This window comes from Macrobrachium rosenbergii, chromosome 40 (assembly GCF_040412425.1).
Source record: "Macrobrachium rosenbergii isolate ZJJX-2024 chromosome 40, ASM4041242v1, whole genome shotgun sequence".
NCBI lineage: Eukaryota > Metazoa > Arthropoda > Malacostraca > Decapoda > Palaemonidae > Macrobrachium > Macrobrachium rosenbergii.
The window spans coordinates 31515736-31540327 of NC_089780.1; the positions used below are offsets into that span (position 1 = coordinate 31515736).

Sequence of the window (24592 nt, forward strand, 5' to 3'; positions counted from 1 at the left end):
TCAGATATAAAGCTATATATATATATATATATATATATATATATATATATATATATATATATATATATACAAACTGTAGTGTACATGCTAATATATATATATATATATATATATATATATATATATATATATATATATATATATATATATATATATATATATATATATATATATATGTGTGTGTGTGTGTGTGTGTGTGTGTGTGTATAAACAGTAGTGTACATGCCATTTCAGGAATGTTATACGTGACATCCAACCGAAACTGAAATACCACTCTCCAGTAATACCTGTACAGCACTATGACATAACGTATTGTAATAGAACGACTTAATTACTTTGTGAGACCCGTAATGGGGACTTGTTTAACAAGAGTAAAAGACCTGCCTGAAGCTTTTAATGGCAGCATCGGTAAACCAGGAACACAATGGCAGTATTGTCCTTAATTAGAAGTTGTCATACTGGAGCTGTCATTGGAATGGCCATGAAACGTTATAGATATTTCTGTAAAGCCATTTGATTTGCGCACTTGAGCTGCAAGTTGTCGGGTAAATATTTGTGGTCGTCTGATGGTTTCTCTGTGACACTAAAAGCGTGGGGAGAATTCGAATTTACTCGAAGTAAGATGACGGCAAGATTGCCGACGTTATAGCAGGTGCATGTCGCCTCAATTCAACCCAACTGTTAAGGGGGATGGGTCCGATGGGAGTCGGTTGGGGGTGTTTGGGATCCCGGAGCGGATATGCCAGGCAGAACTTCAGCGACTACGCCATTCATTGAGACCGAGCTGAAAATGGCCTCGTTTTGATATTCAAGAGAGGAGAAATTGCTTCAGGAAAAACAGATGTTCTATCCGGAATTTAGTCCGGATTGATGATGATTTCGTCCGAATTGAATACCTGTTGAGTACTTCCAAATCTTGATGTAGAAAAAGAAAGAGAGAAAGAAAGAATAGCAGTATTGCCGACTGACCCAATGCATTTGAGTTAAACTCTGGTTTTATTAAGCTGCCATGATTGGTAAAAATAAGTATTGTCATCAAAACAAACATTTTTGGCGGACGTATGTTCCGTTTGATTTGTAATCATAAATTATCAGAAACTACATTAATGTTTGAGAACACGGCGGTGATAAGAATACTGTAACAGTACCGCATATGCGGTTCCCGCAACACACTCCTGCTCCAAAGAAACCTCTGATTAGTCGTCGTTTAGGTGGTGTTAAGCCTCGCAGTAACACCAGTACGACCACAAAACTACGACATTCATATCTACTACGGAATAATTGCCGAATTATTGTCAGGGAGGTAAAAATAGTGTAGTTGTCAGGCAATATTTACATGTGTTGCGGAAACCGAGACTGGAACCAGCTGATCGCTACTCCAGGTAGTAGGGCAGCAGATAGACTTCAGCAGACTGTGCGCTGCTATTTTATTACGGGAAGTGCACAGCATATTCCTTTTATCGGTTCCTGAAACCTCAATGTTCCATTGTTTCTCTTTTATTTACAGTAAGTAAAAAAAATAGGATTAAATTCTAAGAAATCTTCGTAAATGGAAAGTGATTACTTTGCCTAAGCATATATATATATATATATATATATATATATATATATATATATATATATATATATATATATATATATATATATATATATATATATATGCGCATTACAAGCTGCAAAAAGACTATACCATAAAAAACTTACAACACCAAAAACCTGCTTGTACTTCCAAATAATAATAATAATCATAATAATATGAAGGACATCCCCATCTTCTTAATAATTTTGGGGTTAATGTAGCATTTAAGAACAATAAAAGAATGAAACATGCACTTGTAAAGAACTCTTCCGGCAATACTAAAGGATGGTATATCGAACTTCCATGTAGGTTGTAATAGCCTCCATATTGGTCAAAGTGGTGAAACACTGGAAAGGAGAATAAAATAGCATAAGAAATGCACAGGTGAAAAGTGGAATTTCTGTAGGCTACTAGTCAGTGAAAACAACAATACAATTAACGGGGTAGAGGCAAAAAAAGATAGTTTATTCTACAGTGCACGGGAAAGAAACATCACTGGGTCTAGTTTTATGAAATAAAACTTTTGCAAAAATTCAAATATTAGTCAAGGCATGCATATACTTGATCCCTTAATTTCAAAAATAAATAAAATTAAATTTTAAGGAAGTTAGTAAATATATATGGAAAAAGGATAATCATATTTGTAAACAGAGTAAACTGACCCAAGTACAAAATTTGAGAGTAGGGCTCCACCCACCGGCACCTGTCAAGTGACGATTTTTAGTTTCCAGCGGTCTGTATGTTTGTGTGTGCTGTGTTCCCTGGCACATGTACTGTGATTTATACCACTATGCATCAGTCCTTGGTCAATGGCTTAGAAATAAATCTTAAGCCGGTCACGACCTACAACCAGTCTTTTATTTTCCCCTGCGATTATGAGATATAAATCATGTGTCAGAGTTATTATAATCACGTGTGTGTGTGTATATATACATATATATATATATATATATATATATATATATATATATATATATATATATATATATATATATATATATACACTTTTTGTGTCACATACATCTCTGATGGCTCAATGGACATAGTCACTGTACTTTTGTTGTTCCCCAACCAGGCAGCAGTTCGATCCCACAAGTGACAAAACACTTATCACTTACAAGTTCCCATGAGTGCAAGTTTTCCAGAGAATATGCTATCAAACGATATTTGAGACTTAATATTTGTGAACATATATGTACACACACACACACACACACACACACACACACACACACACACACACACACACACACATATATATATATATATATATATATATATATATATATATATATATATATATATATATATATATATATATATATATATATATATATATATATCACTACTGATGTCCCAGATAACAAGCCCCATAAAATCAGAGACAGCCAGCTCTAACTCACAGGCAGGTGGTTTTGCTGATTCAACTATTTCCTCCTCCTCCTCATCCTGTGATATTCTCAGATAACCTTTCGCAAATTAACAGATGCGTTCCAAATTCAATTAAAACGTCAAAAATACCCCTACTGAATTTCCTCCTAAATGGTGGGTTGAGGAGCCAGGCTGGAAGAAATATATTCAGGGTGTTTGAATTTGAAATTTTCAACTCACTGATACTCAAGGTTTCTTTTTCTCCTGAAGCAACCTTGAAAAATTCATTTGATACTTTACAAAAACTAAAAAGGAAACTTCACAGATCTGCAGGCGTTCCATGGAGGAACAAAACACATAGTGTTCCCAGAAAGGTTACTTGAAAATTCCACAGAAAGGACGGATACGGTCACCCCTCTCAAAGTAGAATTATATACAAACGTGCCCCTGCCAAACAGCGAAAATGATTTTAAAAGTCTTGAAATGGATGTATTCCTTTATTAGAATCACTTCTAAAACTCCAGTAGGAGTGTTTGGAGAATATTAGAAAGCTAAAACACAAGTTTCTCCCATCTCTTCCACCCATTTTAAAAGTGAGTGAGGCAGTGATCAGTGATCCTTCCAAAGTTACCAAGAGCTTGAAAAATGACTGCGTAGTATCAAAGAATTCATAAACCTCAGCTTGCCTTGGATCTTAACTCTGATGGCAAGGAGATAATATGTAATGTAAAGCTGCTTGCCTTGGATCTTAACTCTGATGGCAAGGAGATAATATGTAATGTAAAGCTGCTTGCCTTGGACCTTAACTCTGATGGCAAGGAGATAATATGTAATGTAAAGCTGCTTGCCTTGGATCTTAACTCTGATGGCAAGGAGATAATATGTAATGTAAAGCTGCTTGCCTTGGATCTTAACTCTGATGGCAAGGAGATAATATGTAATGTAAAGCTGCTTGCCTTGGATCTTAACTCTGATGGCAAGGAGATAATATGTAATGTAAAGCTGCTTGCCTTGGGTCTTAACTCTGATGGCAAGGAGATAATATGTAATGTAAAGCTGCTTGCCTTGGACCTTAACTCTGATGGCAAGGAGATAATATGTAATGTAAAGCTGACTTTTCAGGAATTTAAAGGTGCTGCTCCTTCAAGTGACACCACTGCCCTTGGGAAGATACAGTTTTATATGAGATGCTAAAACACTGCTCTTAGAGAATGCTAAGATCTTTCTTTTGAAAATGTTCAGTAAGATATGGGAGACTGGTAGATAGATAGAATATACAATTCGGGCCAAAGACCAAGCGCTGGGGCCAATGGGGTCATTCAGCGCTGAAACGGAAATTTACAGTAAAAAGGACTAAAAGGTGTTACAGAAGGTAAACCTCGCAGTCGCACTATGAATCAACTGTTAGGAGAGGGTTGGGGAAAGTAAGATGGAAGAAAATACGAACAGAGTCACAGTATCAGAAATGAAAGGGGTTGTAGCTAGGGGCCGAAGGGACGATGCAAAGAATCTTAAGTATTGCCTACAGTGCATTGCATGAGGTGCACTGATGGCACTATATTGGGCGGGAGACTGGTATGCTACCTAAGAGCTGGAAAACTACCATCGTCATTCCCTTTAAGAAACCCAATATGGGTGCCTTTGAATCCAGACAGTTCCTCTAACCAGTTGTGCCTGGAAGGGCAAAGATGATTAACACCAGGCGAGTGTGGTATTTCTCCATCCAGTTTGGATTTTGGAAGAATGAATCTACTCTAGACCCACTGCTGAGATCATCCAACCAAGTTCAGGAAGGTTTCTCTAAGCAGAAAGCACTGTCAAACCACTGATCTGGATCTTGGACCAAGAGCAGTGGTTTGAGGAAGCCTAATGTACTATCTAGTCTTTAGGGGACTAGTGCTGTCAGTGCGCCTCACATGATGCACTGTGGGCATTACTTAAGGGTCTTTGCAGCATCCCTTCGGCTGCTAGATGCAACCTCTCATTACTTTTACTGTAGCTCCATTCATATTCTCTTTCTTCCCTCTGACTTTCCACCCTCTCTAAAAATTGTATCCTAGTGCAACTGCAAGGTTTTCCTCCTGTTACACCTTTGGAATCTTCTTACTGTCATTTTCCTTTTCAGCACTAAATGACATGATAGTAGGTCCCAGGGCTTGGCCTTTGTCCTAAATTCTGTATTCTGTTGTATTCTCCAAGCCTTGCATTCAGGGGGAAGGAATTCCACAGGGAAGTGCTTTTATTGTTGTATGGTTTGCAGTAGCTATTAACAAAATTGTAGAAGCAGATTCCGCTCTTGTAAACACGACTTTTTGATCATTTGGACTGGTTATGTTGCTACACCGAGCCTAAACACTTACAAAATCTACCAGTGCCATCCGTTAATCGGTTGATAAGCATGGTTTTAAAGTTTAACATCGAGGACAGTTGCTGTAGATGTACTGAAGTAGTAGCCGCTTTAATTTTGCATGGTATTGTATTTACTTTACAAAAAAAAAGAAGCAGATGTTTTGGGAGTGATACTTGATTCTAAACTCACATGATCTAAGAGGAATCACAATGATAGCCTACAACCGAAGGGTAAGACATCTTTAAGTATTTTAAAAGATGCATCTGGTTTTAACTGGGGTGCAAATAAGAAGTCGTTGCTGAGGTTGCACAATTCATTCTGCAGGTCTCAGATTGATTACGACAGTCAGATATATTCTTCTGAGTGTAAAACTAAATTAAACAGCTTGATGTTATGTATAACATGGTCCTTGGAATATGCTTAGGTATGTTTCCGACTGTGCCTGTTGAGAGCAATTATGGGAATCCAGAGCACAATGAGAATGCCCCTCCCTCTCCTGTCAGACATCCCCAACACCCTTGCTGAAGGACATAGCAGGAGAATTCAAGTATTTTAACCAAGATTGATCTTTCAACCCCTTGAGTGCTTGTGAAGGAGGCTTGGGGAGTCCTTTGTAGGTCGAGGCACCTAGGCCCTTGGTTGCTCAGTACTGCCCAGCCAATGGCTGGACCACATCGCAAGCCAAAGTCCATGTACACCTTTGAGACCAAGTTGGTATCAAAAGGTCATCTGAAACGTAACGTGGATCTCATAGATGAATTGTCTAACATTATTGTAAAATATTGTAAATTCGTGAGTTTCAGTGTTACATCCCCTTTTACTTCCCTTTGTACCAACGTACCAGTCAAGAAGACGATGGATATAATAAAAACAGAATATGGAGGAAGGAAGGAATTTACATATGTGACCTAGAACATGAAAATGTGATCATATTGATGGAAGTGACTCTCATCGTCAGTGTTCAAATTGGGGCTGGAATACTTGTGGGAAAGCTTTAGGAGATTAGGATACCCAAGGACTGGTGGGAAAGGGCACACACCAAAACAAGAAAAAACTATTTTGGGGAGAGGGAAGGGAAGGGAAAGAAAAGGAACATTTGAAAGGGAAGAAGATACATAGTCCCGGACAACAACACAGTCACACCCATCAACAGGAAACTAGATAATTGCAAATTGATAGGTGGTTACAAAAAAAAAAAAAAAAAAATTAGGAACCAAACGGCTAGGAATAAAAAAATCGGTAGAGGGGGAAGAGGTAAAGGGGGGGGGGCGGTGTCTAGACTGTGAAGAGCGTTTCTTTGGCGAAAGCAGCAAATTCTGCAAGGAACGAGGCAAACAACACAAACAAAACAGTAGGCACTACATTCAGTCGTGGGCGGTTGGCAAGCACTTCTGGGAAAAAGACCACAGAATAGACTGGGGGAACATGAACTTCTCATACAAAAACACAAATAAAACGGCCAGATTCACTGTAGACAATGCCTTCATAACATGCACATATAACGTAATGGCAGGCAACACTGGAAGTGGTTTTGAGAACAGCTCATCAAGAAAAATCAAATACGAAACGATAGAAAAGAGGACATGCAAAAGCACAAGAGACCCTGTGGACAACACACCCCTGGAAGAAGCAGCAGCAGACAGAGAAAGGTCAAGGTCATGAGGGCAGGCCTCATTAGGAGATGGAAGTTAATTAAAGGATTTAAGAAAGCCAGCACATGTAACTGGAACAAGAATGACTTTAACTTCCTCCTCCAGATGCACATAATTACGGTGGGAACACCTGTCTGGTATATAATGGGCTGCTCTAGAAGCAAGAGCCTGTGCCATCATAAGACTGGTTTAATCTCAGAAAAGCTCAAAAAACAACAATGTGTCTGGTCATTTTATGGCTACCAGACAATGAGGGCAGTTAGCCCTGGAAAGCTTGTAAATTTTTCTGAATAAATTTCTGCTAGATACCATCCTGTTTAAATGAGGTACAGTTATTAACTATATTAATGCACAGAACAATTGTAAAGATATATTATATATATATATATATATATATATATATATATATATATATATATATATATATATATATATATATATATATACATATATACATATATACATATATATATATATATATATATATATATATATATATATATATATATATATATATATATATGATTAGGAACCTAGACAAGAAATTCAAATGTTTTGTACTGCAATATAATTATAATTTTAAAGACGTTCCCCATCTTCATAAGAATTTTGGAGTTAATATAGCATTCAGGAACGATAAAGAAATGCGACATGTACTTATAAAGAACTCTTCCGACAGTATTAAAGGATGTATATACCAGATTCCATGTGATTCTTGCGATAACATTTAAAGTGGTCAAAATGTAAAAGAAACGCACAGGTGAACAGTGGGTTTTTGTACGTTTGTGAAATCAATCACACAATCAACTGGGCATGAGCAAAAAAGAATTTATTCTAATAGTGGACTGGAAAGATTTGTTTTCCAACCGTTTGTATGTTCGTATGTATTGTCTAGCTAGAATATATATCATGAATTTCTACCATTTTTTATTAGTCCTCTGAGGTTGGCTTAGTTAGCAATAAAGCCGACACCGGTCAGGATTTACAACGGTGTTTCATTTCTTCTCTGTGGTGCTTGCTACACACACACACACACACACACACACACACACACACACATATATATATATATATATATATATATATATATATATATATATATATATATATATATATATATATATATATATATATATATATATATATATATATATATATATATATATATATATATATATATATATATATATATATATATATATATATATAATCACGGCAAGGAGTAAGTCCAGTGAAAACGCTCTGCATTACACTTGGAAAAGCACCTTTGTCAACCGTAAATGATTTCACGGAGATACCAGTCTTCAAGAAACTAATTGGCTAACATGTTTAGGTGTTTGTCTCTCAATCAGCACGAAAGACCACACCTACGTAAGAAGTATGAAAGCAACGTGAGAATCCTTATTTGCTTAAAGAGCGTTGTTGTGTTTTCCAGATGCAAAACAGACACAATAATCCATCTGTTTAACATATCAATTAGACCTAACCCGTTTACGGACACTAAATTTAGCGTGCGCTGAAGTAAAAGAATAAAAAAAAAAAAATAGTCATCAGGGTATCGAGAGTTGCTAAATCTTAAAATCTCTTGGGAATCTCCGTACAGAATCAGGCTACAAGAAGCAAGATTACTCAAAACGCTGCTGATATCCAACTCTCTATCAGATAACTTCTACAGCTATCCATTGGCAAATCTCTGGAATAGCAAAAAGGGAAGGAAAGTCACCATCAGCACGTGTCCCAGAAACCAAATGTTAGTTGTCAATAGTTTATGTGACAAGCAATGTATGCAACAGCACATCAGACCAAAATTTTTAAAAGCTGATGCTAATGATGATTGGGTAAGACATCTGACAACTGAACTTGATGCTGGATCAAGGGATATGGTGAGTGCTCTACTATCACTTTTTTTTAAATCCCTCTAAATTTTTTCTAAGCTTTGCTCAAGACATTGTTTTCTGATGTTACAGTATTATTTTTTTAGGATATCCCAGGCACCTTATTTTACCAAATATTTCATGCATTTAAGAGAACGTATACATTGGGTATCTATCTGTCTGTGTATGTTGCTGCACTGGAGGCCAAATAAAGATCTTATCGGTAATAAAGTCGTGACCCCACCGGTTGCCAAAGGCATAGCTTTATATATCCTCCTCTTTTTTCACCCTCTTCATAACCATATTTGAAGGAGATTTGATGTCAAATTGCGCCTAGTGACTGGATGCAATCTCTTGCCAGATTTTTATATATTAACTTGGTCCAAGAATAAAGATTATGTGTGGAGACTGGGCTTCCTTGGAGCGGGGGTGATTTGGGAGCAAATGACGTTGCTGTTTTAGATAAACCAACTTATGTAGGCACGGGCTCTTGCTCTTGGACCCACTATTTCGTACAGGTGTCATTTAATTCTGCTAATAAATCCCTTTTCTCCCAAGAACCTTATTTGTACTGGTCTGTGAACCAGGAGTTATGTAAAAAAAAATTTGAACTGAAAATCTGAATCAGTTCTACGTATTCCTGTAGTCATTAAAATATATGAGTATATAAATTCAGATATTTGATTTATGCAGAACTTCAAGAGAATATCGACATCTGTAGTAAGTAGGGCATCTCTTGTTTCCTAAATAATTTGATGAGACTTGCTAGCGTGGCTGACTGTGTGTATACTTACGTTGATTTTATGGAGGTTTGCTCATTGCATAAAGGAGGAAAACATTGGAATCAGCGGAACCCCCTATTTGAGTTTTAGCTGGTCTGGAATTCATGAGGTTTGTTACCAAGGCCTTGGTAGTGAACCAGTTTTCACGACAGACATGGGGGAAGTTGAAGGTCTGGCAATGTGGTAATTATGCCGTGTTCAAGATCGACACACGAAACAAGAAAAAAATGTTAAAGCAGACTACAAACAAACCGCCGATTGATCTGTGAAATTGCCCATTAAGAAACAGAAATGTTATTCATCATAGTGTTCTCTTTTTTTATTGCCAAAACACTAATACATTTAGAAATGCTTTATAGTTTGTGATAACTCGTAGGTAGTGGCTGCCCTGCTTGATTACACGATTGAGCCGCTGCTGAGAAATCGTGACATATTGCACTACAATTCCCATCCGCTTTGCAAGTCAATTTCTAATAACAAATAGATAGACATTTATCAATCCAATTTAGGAAAATAATAGTAAAACTGTCAGGACTGCATTTTTTTAACGCACAACTAACGAGAAATAAACCAAAAATGAAGAATCTATGGAAAGTTTCGTATCACCTTTAGAGACTGTACGCTGTTGTTCGTTTGATGGCTTCTCATGAGAAATCTCTGGTCGTCTTTATTACAACAGTGAATTATCAATGAAAGTAATTAAGAAATTATTAAACAAACATATAAATGTCATCGTATTACTGAAAAGAAGTAATCGGAGCCCAATTTTAATTGTAATATACCGCAAAATTAGCAAAAAAGGGTAATGTATGTAGCTGTGACGTCACATTTGTTTATCGAGAACCTTGGGCAGGGAGGATGGCAAGTGAGCTTGTGAGTAAGCGACTTATTTTGTTGAAATTTCAAGTGTTGTTGGGCACTTTAGGCGGTTTTATGTATTGCAAAAGTCTTGTGAGTATACCACGTGTGATTTGCACAGACTGACGAGCTAGTTTTCATTTAGAATTGTGACAAAAAATCTAGTTGAATAGGTATTGATGACGTCAGAAATCGAGTGAGTGAGAAAGAGAGAAACGAATCCCTCTCCGTCCGTCGCTCTTTTTATGCTCTTTTCAAGTGCTTTTGGCCTCATCCTATCCTTTGTCATGGTTTGCCTTTCTCGCGCACTACGCAGCAAAGACGCCCTCAGATGTGTGTCTGCCTTTCGTCCCCAGCCATCGCTAAATAACAGGAGACTCGGCCTTAAAATTGAGGGATTTTTCTGTGGGTGGTTGTGGTCGATTGTGAGACAATTCCACCTGACCTTGAGCTGCTGCTGCTGCTGCTGCTGCTGCTGCACGGTTGGTTCTTCCTCCTCCTCCTCCTCCTCCTCCTCCTCCTCCTCCTCCAGTCGTTGGTGTCGCCTCTGCTTTTAATTTGGCCCCCCGCCCCCCTCCTTTCTTGCTTGCTGTTTACTTACGCCGTCTCCTTCCCCACCCGCTTTTTCGATAGCATGACCCTCCTTTTTTCACGAGGTCATAAACGGGGTCAAGTCCAGATCAATACAGGTTGGATGACCTTGAATTGCATAATTTTTGTCGTTGCTCGTCAATTGGCTCAGCTGTGTGTGTGTGAACAGTCATTGGTTGTGTTCCATTCCCGGCAAGATGAAGACTTCATCAGTAGTAGGAAAATGCCTAACCTGCAGCTGTGGGATCAATAGGCCAGGACTCTGGAGGAAGTTTGGCCAGTGAGGCCTCTTGCTTCCCTATTTGTCATTTAAAGCTGCTTTGCTTTTGGATGGAAGTTTTGTTTCTGCCTCTGCTGGCAACCTTCCTCTTCCTTTCCCTTCTGTCACTAGTAATGTTATTGGCTGCGCCCTTGTTGGTGTAAATTGTTTCATTCATGACATTGTGAGGTTGTGTTCATTTTTCCACCACTGGAGTTTTTGCTGTTTGAAATGTAATCATTAATTTTGTGCCAGTGCCAAATTCAGTGACACCTATCGTTGTAATGAATGGTTTGGGCTTGTTTTTGCTTTGGAAGAGAAGGTGCATGCCTTTATTGGGCTGTTTACCAGGTCTTGTAGTAAGTTCACAGCCTTTTCTAAATTTAACTGTTATTTGAATGTTGTCTTGCTAATCCCCTGCTACCTTATTAGAAGTGGACTTGGCGCAAACGGTTTTTCCGTATTTTTCTGTGAAAATGTGATTTTAACTGTCCATGGTAAAACGGGTGAACTATGACTCTTTCATGATAATCTTTTCAGTGATCCTCATAAATTTGATATTCATTTCCATGAAAAGTGCATGGTTAACCTAATAGTCATGAAAATGGAGGCCTTCAAAAGGGAATCAGACTTATGGGGTGTGGTCAAAGAACAAAAAGTGTGACAGACAGGGAAACGTGGTAACCTACTCTAACCAAGGACGTTGGGTTCTCCTGACCCCTTGTGAGTATAGGCCCCCTTAAACTACTCAAAAAAATATGGTTTCCCATTTTGGGTTGCCAGTTTTGGTATGAACAGATGTCAAAAAGTAAAAAAAACTTTCTTCATGACACTATAGCTTGCAGTTACTCCAGAAATTTAGTGAATTTTGAAAGCACATTTCAGCTTCGCCTCATTAATAGACAGACACCAAAAAACTGTTTTCCTCTTGGTGCCCCTCGGTCATTTCTAGATACAGCATAGGGAAAACTAAAATGATTTATTGGCACCAACAGTATTGGCCAGAAGAACAAAATACAAGATGAAGAGAGAAAATTGTTCAGTGTATGTTCATGTATTTGGTGAGAAGTTATTTTTTACAAGTACCCTAGTAGTTTGCATTTTAAATTGCAGTTAATGTGCAAAGTGCAGTTATAGTTTATCCAGGAACATTACAGTTTTCCAGGATCTTCATCAGCTTAACCTAGGGTATTAGACTTCATATGAAGGGTGGGCAGCCCTTTCAAGTGTCTTTAGTACAAAGTCTGCTCATGTGCTACCAAATTTTGAGGTGGAACTTGTTATTTGGTGTTTTTAAGTATATTGATATTGTTTTTGTTAAGCATTAAGTGTCATTCTAGCTGCCATGTGTAAATTTAATAACCAATGAATGATGAATAAAACTAGATTATTTTGCCTACAAAGTTTATTTATTTTGTAGAGCCTATCTATGGTTTGCACTGGAAGGAAATCCTCCTCATGCCAAGGGTTGCCTGCCCCTGCCCCTGCTCTAGATTCTCCACTTCAGATAACTAACTTCAAAACAAACATGAAAAAGTGATACAGCAATGGTCAGCTGTGCTTGAAACAACATAAAGACATCTTTCTGAGATTAACATATCACAATCACTCAGCTGAGTACTCCTTGAAATTGCAGATTATTTACAAAGTAAAACACGTCTATGATGTAGGTTAGCGTAATGTAGGCTATCAGAAATTCCAGATTCTCCGTGTTATACAGCAAACAGATGTGGCAAGGAATTCATCAAACAAGATACTGTGATTTGAAGTACTGTGTATGTATCGTGTCTTTGTGAGCGATTGATATGAGTGGTCCAAAGTAGAATAGGCGTGGTTCAGAAGTTCATTCACCACTGTTGAATACTTTACCTACCTCGTGATTTGTTAGGTGTTGAAATGACTCTATATTTAATTCATCATTCATCTCTTGAGAATAGATGCGGCCATCCTACCATGTTAGTAGTCTTACTCCTAGGTGACATTGAGTCAGCTTGTGATATAATTCATATTGAAAACCTACTACAAATGATCTACAGTCAGACACTGACTTTATCATGACTGCAAACTAGGTATAATGTACATCACCAGTAAATGTAATTTACAGTATTTTAGGCTGCTGCGCCTTTTCGTTGGGGTATACATTTAGAGATGTATCGGATGTCAGAATTCAGACATCCGTGGACGTGGATTGGTATGTGTGGATGTCATACATATTTTGTGGATTCAGATATCTGATACATCTCTCACATGTACTTCAAGGAGGTTAGATATATGGAGATGCCCTGGCCATGTGAGCCCTTCACAAATCCGTGAGGCCAGGTGAGTGAGTGAGCACTCCCAGAAAGATGGTCCAACAGACCTTCGGAAAGTGTTGGCGCTTATGGGAATAAATGAGCTCCTTATCGTTTATTGTTATTTTCATTTCATTCTTTCTGCTTGTTTTCTTTCAAGAAAGACACAAAAACTCTGATAAAGATATAGTGGAAATGTAAAACAGGCTTAAACTTAATGAAACAACCATCAGCTCCACATGACTTCTTAATAGAAAGAGGCTAAACTGTAAATAAGAAAACACATCAGCCTTCCTTCAGGAAAATTACAAAAACAACATTTGTAAGATTAACAGAAGCTGTTTGTCCTGAAAACATTTGTATCATATACCAAGGCCTGAAAGATTAAGTACTATGGGGTCCAGGTTTTTGGTCAGGACAATAAATCAAAAATAAAGTTCTCATAATTAATAAATAAGAAAATTTGCATTGCATACTTATGCTGTACACCAACAGATAGTTAAAATAACATTACTGGCCAGTGTTAAGTGTAGCCTGTAAGTGTTGCATGTATCTGTTGACTGCATTTTGTTTTGAGCAGCAGCGTTACCAAAAACTGTTTTGCAGCTTAAGAATATTGTACTTGTAATTAATTTTCTGAAATATCCTTAATAGGCTGAGCAAAATATGTGATTTTTTAGCGTCTTGCTGTCAAACATATAGGCTACATGTATTCTGCTATATTTTTAAAAATCTATTTGGTGATACAGTATGGTATTCTAACACTGCATGAACAGTTTTATGATATTCTTTTCTTCCTAGGCCAATATCATAATTTTAAGAAAAAAATGCTGACTTTCGGAAAATTTTTTCACCACGCTGGCATATATCAACATGATCTGAGGGGTGAATAGATCCCCCCTTGTTTTTCGAGTTGATCAAGTACTGCACTGTGTTATTAGGTTCATCTATGAGAGCATTACTGCATGCTTCAACACCAAAATCTAATTAGCGAAGCATTTGCCCTCAGAATTGGACATATTTTATCCTGAGAACAAAAATTAATGAGTTCATGTCAAATTATGAAACATCATAAGGAATGTAGTACTAGTTGCTTTGCTTACTTGAAATTCATGAATTAGACAATCTAGACAAATCTGCAAAGATTTTGCTACTGATTCACTGGAGCTGAACTGCTAGTTTTACAGTGATTTTTTCGTAATCCACACATGCTCAGATACCAATCGGTTACCTAAATGTAAATGAAAATTGATTCTCACAACTTCTAAGTTCTGATTGCAACTGACTCACCAACACGAGTCAGAAATGTCAAAATGACTGTCAGTGGCGACTTCACTTAATCCAGGTCAGTGGGTCTCCATAAATCTAACCTCCTTGATGTACTTTGTTGCAAATCCAGATGCAGATACACTTGTGGATGTTTTTCTTTATCAAGAACAGATGCAGACATCTGATACGTTTTAATACATTTCTATTAAGCCGTTTAAGCTTCGTGAAAACAATGAATAACACTTGCAGTGTTGAGATTAAAAACACTGCTGAGCACGTTCATTGTACTGTATTATATTTGGGAAAGTCCTTGCCATTTGCCATTTATTCTGACAACAGTGAGGCAGCAGATTTCAAGGAATAATGAGACATTGGAGGTATGAAATGCAAATGTCCATAACTCTGGAAGTGTATCACAGCGAGTCCAATATTGTATTGTAATTTAGAAATTGTGTACAGTAATCTCATGGCAGTTGACCATATAAATGGTAAATTATTATTAAGCTTGTATAGTATATGTACTGTAAACCATTAAACCATCCATTACTTATATACAGAACTAATACACAAAATACTATTTATGTTAAAATGTGCTAGCAACTGAGCATACTGTATCTTGTTTTAAGGGACCATTGCAAAAGCAAGCCAAAACAGAACTGAAAAAGTAGACTTGCATGGTGCCCTGTGATTTTACTGTGTCCACAGCTTAGAAATGACATCGTAAAGAGTATGGCTCTGATGTCATTCTCCTGTAAGTGTGCTCAGACTTGGATTTTTGCCTTAAGCTTTTTATGGTTTAAATCTAATGAACTCTAGTAATATCGTATTACATTACTTTAAATATTAATCAAACTGGTGTCAGAGATTGACTACAGAACTAATTTTAATGGAAAATCAATTTTCCATTAACTACTGTACATAGTTAATGTATCTACCTCGCTCAGCAACCTTTTCTGAATTTCACGATAGGGCTGCTTTTGTTTACTATGCAGGTGACTCCCCTCTCACTACCGGGGAAAGAAGGAACAACCAGCATCCATATTCAATTTGTTTCTGCCCCTTGTGGTGTCAACATCGTGCCATTTGCAGCAGCTTTGTTGAATTTTTCCAGTTGCTATTTCAAATTTGGTGAAGTACAGTCGTTTTGTTCAGGTTGCGCTCAGCCTATAGGCAGTTTATTGTGATCATTTGGATTAGTTTTCAACAGATTATATAGAATTATGTTGGATTCCAGTAGTTCGAGTGTATACTCTATTACAGGGAGGTAGACTGCAAGGTCAGGCTAACTAAAGCATGCCATGATTCTCATACAATCTGTACTAAGTGTAGGGGGCAAGATTGTAGTATTGATAAAACCTGTACTAAATGTTCAATGTGGGATCATAAACAGTGGAAGGTTTTTAAGTCTCATGTGAGCAAGTTAGAGAGAGATAGAAAGAGGAAAGTGGCTTCTAGAGCTGAAAAACTCTCTTAGCTCAGAGGCTACTCCAAAACCTAGTTTAGAGGTTAGCCCTGTTCCTCTCCCGTCTACTCTTTTTCCAACTTTTTCTCCTAATACTGGCCCTTCTACAGAATACTTTATCCTTCTACTCCTGTGCCTGGCCCCTTGCTTCTGATCCTAATGTCATCACCAGTTTAGAATCTAGAGTTGATGAGAAAATTAACCTAGTTGTAAGTAATGACGCAGATTTTGGAGCTTCCGTTAAAGTGATTATGGAAAAAGTGTTTTCTGAAAAAGTGCATCGTGTTAGTGCAGTCCAAGTGGAAGAGGTGGCTATTTGTCCTGTCGGTTCTCCTAGACCAAGGTCCCTGCCCTACTCCCCAAAACCTGGGAGAAGACATACCAAAAGTACAGTCCCAGGTGTTGGCAGACAGCCATTGGAAAGGCTTGTCCAGGGATATCCATAAGTTGTCCACAATCTCTTCCGGCAATTATAGCATGGACAGGAAGTGCAGCAAACATTACCTGGCCTCTTCCCGGCCTCCGCAGTTACTCTGTGGGCCCTTTTGTTTCTGCTCCTGTCCGTCAGTGCCCACCCCTGTCTCCTTTGGACAGTCCAGAGACTTTCTCACCTGAACGCTCAACTTCAGACCCTGAGCGCCCACACATGGCTTCCAAGCGCCCAGCGCCAACTTGTAAGCATTCGATGTCTGCTTCTAAGCATTCGGTGCCCCATCTTGAGGGCCCAGCTCCCGCAAGCAGGTATCACCTGTTTCGTCTTCTCAGAGGTTACAGTCTCCTTTTCCTCCTCCAGTTAGACCTCCAGCATCGTCTCCTTTGCCTGTGGACCCTGATGAGTCTGCTCTGGCTCCTATTAAAAGACAGTTAGCCCAAATTATAGACTTACTAAAGAAAGCTCCTCCCTCCCCTAAGCCACTCAGGATGACAACCTGTCTGATTTCCTCGGAGGAAGAGATCAACCAAGAACCTGCTGCTCCTTTGACATACTGTGTGCTGCCTTATTGAGATACTTGATGGCAAACTTTCCCTCTTTTTCGCTCCAGCTGCCCCAGCTTCGCCTGCTTTGACGTTTTTGATGAGGAACCATCCGGGTGACAGGACACGCCTCCCCAAGAGGTCCTTTCATTTTCCTCTAAGAAGCCATGTAAGGAGATCGGAGACTGGCTTTCTGCCAGACGAGAACAAGGTAAAGAATCTTTCACTTTTCCTCCTTCTCGTCTAATCCGCAGGAGGTACTTGTCCTATGTGACCGGTGAAGCTCCTTCTTTTGGAGTTGCTATCTCCTCCCAAGAGGACTTCTCTGGTCTAATTGACTCGTTTCGTCGCTGTACATTCTCGTCAGCAGAAATCATGTTTTCCTCTGCAGAACTGGATCACCTAGTCAAGGACATCTTCAGAGTTTTTGACGTACTCAGTTTTCTGGATTGGATGGTGGGTACACTGGCCAAAAAAATCAAGGACCACCAGGATCTTACTGTAGATAGCGCCTCAGACTGGCTTGGGTTATGGCCTGTGCCAACAAAGCCATTAGAGATGGCTCTCTAGAGCTTTCCTCTCTAGTTACTCTTGGGGCACAAAAGAAAAGAGAGCTCTGGTGCTCCTTTACTTCCAAGGGAGTTACGCACACTCAAAAATCAGCTCTGTTGTTCTCACTCCTAGACAAAAATCATCTCTTGCCTCAAGACACAGTGAAGCGAATAGTTTCAGACTTACAAAAGGAAACCACGCAAGACTTGTTGGCCCAGTCTTCTAGGCGCCCCAAAGAATCTACTTCTTTTCAAACCAGGACTACTTCACTCCTCTGGCAACAGCCCTTTCGTGGAGGGAAATTTAGAGCGCCATTTCCAGTTCACATCCAAGTCAATTAAGAAGAACTCTTAAAAGCCAATACCAAAAACAGTGAGATAGAAGTTCTTCATGTACCTGTAGGAGCCAAACTTCTCGAGTTTTGGGAGATGTGGCTGATAAGAGGAGTGGAGTCTTGGATCATCAATGTCTTGAAGGAGGGCTATGTCATCCCGTTCTTTGAGAGGCCCCCCCCTCCCCATTAGTCACCTCTCCTATCACATTGTCATTGTACTCGGTAGGCTCCGGGAGACATTTGGCCCAGTTGGAGGAAGTCTCCTCTCTCATCCAGAAAAGGGCCATAGAGGAAGTCCAAAGCACCAGCACGGAGGGGTTGTACAACCCACTGTTTGTGGTCCTTCATGTAAGCACCCTCAATCATGCAGGATGCATATTTTCATATTCCAATCCATCCAGTTTCCAGAAAATATCTAAGGTTTGTCTTCCAGGACAAGGTGTACCAGTTTCGAGCCCTTTGCGTTAGCTTTTCAACAACCCCTCAAGTATTCACTCGATTCCTTGCTCCTCTCTTGAAATGGCTCCACTTAGTAGGGATCAATGTCAGTCTTTACCTAGATGACTGACTGTTTTCATCCCCGTGGAAGGACAAATTGCTCATCTCCCAAGGGGATGTCCAGTTGCCTTCAGACGGTCCGGAATTTTCTAGCCCTTTCGTCTTGCTCCTCAACAGTGGCCTACTGGGGACTTTGGCATCCATAGAAATCATTGTCAGACTGGGCAGACTACATATGAGAGTCCTCGAGTTTTACCTGAAGGCCAGCTGGAACAGAAAGACACAGCCAGGTGGTTATGTTTTTCAGATCACCCCAGAGATCAAATTGGACCTGCAGTGGTGGCTGTTAGAAGGGAAGTCCCTTCATCCTCAGAACCCTGACCTAGTCTTTTATTCCGACGCCTCAGACGTAGGCTGGTGAGTCCTACTGGGAAAGCAAGACGTCTCTGGGACATGGACCCCTCTAGCAACAGAGCTCACATATCATTGTAAGAGAGCTGAAGGCAGTTCAGCTAGGCCTCCAGAGTTTTTCGCCCATAGTCCACAACAAGACAGTAGTGGTGCACGCGAACAATACCGGCCTTGGCCTATATTCTCAAGCAAGGCGGCACACATCCCTTTTCTCTTTGCCAAGCTGCAAGAGAGTTACTCTTGTGGGCAGACCAAAATCGATTGACTCTGGTCACCCGCTTATCCAGGGAAAGTTAAATGTGATGGTGGATGAGCTGAGCCTTTGAAAACAGGTCCTTCCCACCGAGTGGACCCTGGATTCCCTAGTTTGTCTAGATCTTCAGAAGTTGTGGGGCAAGCCAACGATAGACCTGTTTACCACCTCCAAGTTCCATCACCTTCCTCTCTTTTGCTCTCCCTCCCCATATCCTCTTGCATGGACCACGGACGCCATGCTACAAGATTGGTCAAACCTAGACCTGTACGCCTTCCCACCTTTCAGCATGATCAGGGAGGTTTTGAATAAGCTTCAGAAGCACCACAATGTGACCATGACCCTCATAGCCCCGTTTTGGCCCCTGAGGGAGTGGTTCCTGGACCTTCTTTGACTATTGTAGACTATCCAAGACTTCTTCCCCAAAACCCATCTTTACTCAGACAACCCTGCTTCGGAAGACACCATTAAGGGTTGTCTGCCTCTTTCCCCGACAGGCTTCAGACTGTCGTTAACCCTTAAACGCCGAAGCGGAAAAAAAGTTTTTTAAAAAAATCACAGAACACTTAGTTTATAAGATTAAGAGTTAATTTTTGGCTCCTTTTTTTTGTCATTGCCTGAAGTTTAGTATGCAACCATCAGAAATGAAAAAAATATCATTATCATATATAAATATTGAAATATATGACAGCGCGAAAAAATAATTTCATATATAATTGTATACAAATCGCGCTGTGAGCAAAATGGTTAAAGCTAATGAGTTATTTTTATTTTCTTTGTATTGTACACTAAATTGCGATGATTTTGGTATATGACAAATTGTAAAACAATCAAAGCAACACAGAGAAAATATCACAAAATGATGCATGAATTCGTAACGTGCGGACGTAAAAACATTTTTTTTTTCAAAAATTCACCATAAATCGAAACATTGTGCTAGAGACTTCCCGTTTGTTGCAAAATGAAGGTAATTGATTGAATATTAGTTTTTGACCATTTTTTCTATTTATCGTGATTTATATGAAAATATTTCAAAACTGATAAAAGCTACAACCATGAGTTATTTTTTGTTGTATTCTACATGAAATTGCACACATTTTCATATATAAAAATTTATGTAATGACTAATATAAACGGGTGCAAACATTACGACAAAGTGACAAAAGAATTTCTGAGATGTTCGGCCGAGTTACACAAGAGACGTAAGGAAAAATTTTTCAAAAATTCACCATAAATCAAAATATTTTGCTAGAGACTTCCAATGTGTTGCAAAATGAAGGTAAATGATGGAATATTACTAGAATGTAAGAGTTTTAGCTTACAATTGCATTTTTCTACCATTTCGGTCGAGTTAAAGTTGACTGAAGGTTGGAATTTTGGCACTTATCGTGATTCAATGAAAATATTTCAAAACTGTTAAAAGCTTCAACCATGAGTTATTTTTTGTTGTATTCTACATGAAATTGTGCACATTTTCATATATAAAACTTTATGTAACGAATAATATAAAACAGTGCAAACATTACGACAAAGTGACGAAAGAATTTCTGAGATGTTCGGCCGAGTTAGTGCGCGTGGACGTAAGGAAAAAGTTTTTTTTTTTTTTTAAAAATTCACCATAAATCGAAATATTGTGCTAGAGACTTCCAATTTGTTGCAAAATGAAGTTAAATGATTGAATATTACTAGAATGTAAGAGTTTTAGCTTACAATTGCGTTTTTCTACCATTTCAGTCGAGTCAAAGTTGACCGAAGGTTGAAATTTTGGCACTTATCGTGATTTATACAAAAATATTTCAAAACTGATGAAAGCTACAACCATGGGTTATTTTTTGTTGTATTCTACATGAAATTGTGCACATTTTCATATATAAAACTTTATGTAACGACTAATATAAAATGGTGCAAACATTACCACAAAGTGATGAAAGAATTTCTGAGATGTTCAGCCGAGTTACCGCGCAGACGTAAGGAAAAGTTTATTTTTCAAAAATTCACCATAAATCGAAATATTGTGCTAGAGACTTCCAATTTGTTGCAAAATGAAGGTAAATGATTGAATATTACTAGAATGTAAGAGTTTTAGCTTACAATTGAGTTTTTCGACCATTTCAGTTGAGTCAAAATTGACCGAAGGTTGAAATTTTTTGTAGTCGACGTACGGTACGTCCACTCGTCACCCCACAGACAATTTTAGTCGACTTACGATACGTCCATTTGGCGTTTAAGGGTTAAGCTTGTCAGAGTGAAGGGTTTTTCAAAGGGAGCTGCAGAGGCTATTGCACAGTGCAGGCAAAAATCTTCTAGCCTTGTCTACCTGGCCAAATGGTCAGTCTTTTGTCAGTGGTGCCACAACTACAATGTCTCATCTTCTTAGACCTCTGTGACACAGATTGCAGATTTCCTTCTTTACCTGAGGAACACTAGGAGCCATGCTTAGCTCAGTCTTTAAGCATAGAGGCCTGGATCTTGCTCCGAACTCCGATATTAAGGACCTGTTAAAGTCTTTCGATATGGACAACCAAAACAAGCACAGTTCTTTGGTCTCCTGGGATCTGGATGTGGTCCTGAAATGGCTGACGGGCCCATACTTTGAGCCCCTTCGGTCTGCTTCTTTTCGGAATCTGAAGCAGGATTCTCTTCCTCTTTGCTTTAGCTATAGCTAAACACATATGTGAGATACAAGCCATCGACAAGAGAGTGGGTTTCTCTCAAGGAGATGTATTTTGCTCCTTCACCCTAGGCTTTCTGGCAAAGAGGGAGGACCTGTCCAAGCCCTGGCCTCATTCATTTACGATTAAGAATTTAATGGATATTCTTGGTCACGAGGAAGAAGAGAGAGTTCTGTGTCCAGTCAGAGCTCAGAGATATTACCTGAATATAGGACAGAAAAGATCATGGGTACCTCTAGTAACCTTTGGTGTTCAGTAAAGAACCCATCTCGTCCTATGTTAAGGAACACCTAGTCGTTCTTCATAAGAGCTTTGATCAGAGAAGCACACTCCCAGATTTAGGGGGACATTTTACCAAATTTTAAAGTGAGAGCGCATGACATCAGAGCGGTGTCTATTTCTGTGGGACTTAGACATAACTTGTCTTTGGCCTCTATTATCCAGTCGACCTACTGGAAGTGTAGGTCCATTTTTGCCTCTCACTGCTTGAAGGAAGTAGAAACAGTGTTTGATGACTGCAGTACCTTGGGGCTGTTATTGGTGGCTGGCATGGTATTAGATGAAGAATTATAGGAAGTTCCCTTTTTTTCCTACTATCTTTTTGCCTTGGTGTAGTGTTTTTGAGTTTTTGAGAAGCCTGGGGTTACAAGGTATCTGGAGTGTCCACCAGTCTTAGTGGGTAGGTTGTGGTTTTATCAAGTGTGTTCAGAGTAGGTGACAGCGTTGTCTGGTTTTTAATCATGGCACTGTGCCCAGGGCAAGGACCCTTATTATATACTTTGCTAGCCATCAGGCAAATCCTCCGCTACAAAGCTCCCAGTTAAGTAGAGGCACCCCACGGCACTACAGGTTAAGATGAGCACCAGCCAGAGGCAGTATTCACCTGCAGTGGCTCTCTTACCAGGTAAGGAAACAACAAGCATTGCATTCAGTGCTGGCAGTTTTTTCATTTCAAATTCATTATCATGCTTTCAAGTTTTGGAGTAGAACATGTCCGTGTATCCCACCTCCATTCAATGTGGGATTCAGCTATGTAATTACAGGCAGTCCCCGGTTATCGGCAGTCCGGTTTTACAGCTCTTGTCTAGTGAAGGTGATGACTGGGTTTTCGGCACCGATATGCGCCAATCTCTAGTTTTCTGCGCCAATCCCTGCTTACCAGCTCTGATCCTGGTTATCGGCGCCGATAACCCGGGATTGGTGCTATTATTGCTGATTTTCGGTTATCGTCACGCTGTCGGGAACAGAACCCCTGCCGATAACTGGGAACTGCCTGGACTTGGTAAATTACTAATATGAAAATGATATTTTCATAATTAAATTAAGTTACATATACTGTATACTTACTAAGTAATTACAGAATCAAAGCTTGTCCTCCTCCTCCTCCTCTCTATGGACATGAGGGTACAAACAAATTGAATATGGCTACTGGTTGTTTCTGCTTTCCCCAGTAAAGAAGCGCTACCGCGAAATTTAAAAAAAGTTGTCGTGCGAGGTAGATGCATTAGTTATGTAGTTGTATGGTAAGTTTATATGGAACTTAATTTTATAATGAAAATATCATGTTACTGGTCCTTATTTGATAAACATGCAGCATAAGGAAAGGTATCAGTAATGTAGTAAGCTGTTACTAGAGTTCATTGGATTTAAGTCATAAGAAGTTTAAGGCAAAAATCCAAGTGTCGGAGCATACTCACAGCAGAATGAAGTCAGTGCTACAGCATACTCTTTACACTATGTGGTTCCTTAGCTGTGGACACAGGTAAAAGCACAGGGTACCACACACATGAGACAAAAGGATGACTGTGTATTAAAACTGGAAAGAAACTGGAAGAAATAGAATGATGTCTTAGTCACACATCTGTAATAGAGCTGACAACACATGAAAGAACTAACAGTGTTATGTATGTATGGAAATAATCAACATACAATTGCAGCTGCCAAAAGAAAACTGTGTAGAATTGAATGCACACCGACTGGGTGGGCAGTGCTTCCACCCTCACCAGCGGTAGCAATTGCCATAACCACCTTGCAAAAGTTTATCGTCTGGTTTTCCAGTTCACAGAAAGTTAATCCCATGTGTAAAGACCTCAGGTTTGTATGATTGGAAAAATACAAATTACTTTAAAAATTTGTCATTTTAGATCAAATGATACATCACTGCATGTGTGAAACTACATAGTGATACAAGTTACATCAAACAGTATGGATGGGAAGAATAGAAATATTTAACTTTTTTTCACAGTGTTAACTAAGTAATATTACAGCAATTGTAAAACAAACAGACCCATATTTTTCTATTACTCATTTCCATAGCTTTCTACATAGAAAAAGAAAATTCTCAGATTCATGGAGAAATCTTACCAGAAAGGGGAGTTACCAGTATGTTTTAATAATGGTGGGGATTCAAGTAAAAACTCTATGGGTGTTCAGTGGTAACTCCATACCCTTTCTCCCCTTACCTTGTCAGTTTTTCATAAGAGTAAATACTCAGTATGCTTATAAACAATGACCATCACACTGTAAACTATAAACTTGTTGCAAAAGACAATTATCCAG

At 38.9% G+C, this 24592-nt stretch overlaps 1 protein-coding gene across 5 annotated transcripts in view; it reads left to right on the plus strand.

Annotated features, from left to right (window-relative positions):
- The first annotated feature begins 10325 nt into the window (after nucleotides 1-10325).
- LOC136826315 (HMG box transcription factor BBX) overlaps nucleotides 10326-24592 on the plus strand; it is a 228793-nt gene continuing 214526 nt past the window's right edge. For 2 of the 5 annotated variants that reach the window (XM_067083555.1, XM_067083557.1), the window contains exon 1: nucleotides 10326-10481. In XM_067083555.1, coding sequence (XP_066939656.1) covers nucleotides 10467-10481 — 15 coding nt within the window. In that variant the 5' untranslated portion in view covers nucleotides 10326-10466. Of the gene's footprint in view, nucleotides 10486-10738; nucleotides 10949-24592 lie in introns of those variants that run through there. The other 3 variants (XM_067083551.1, XM_067083552.1, XM_067083559.1) reach the window with 2 other exon arrangements.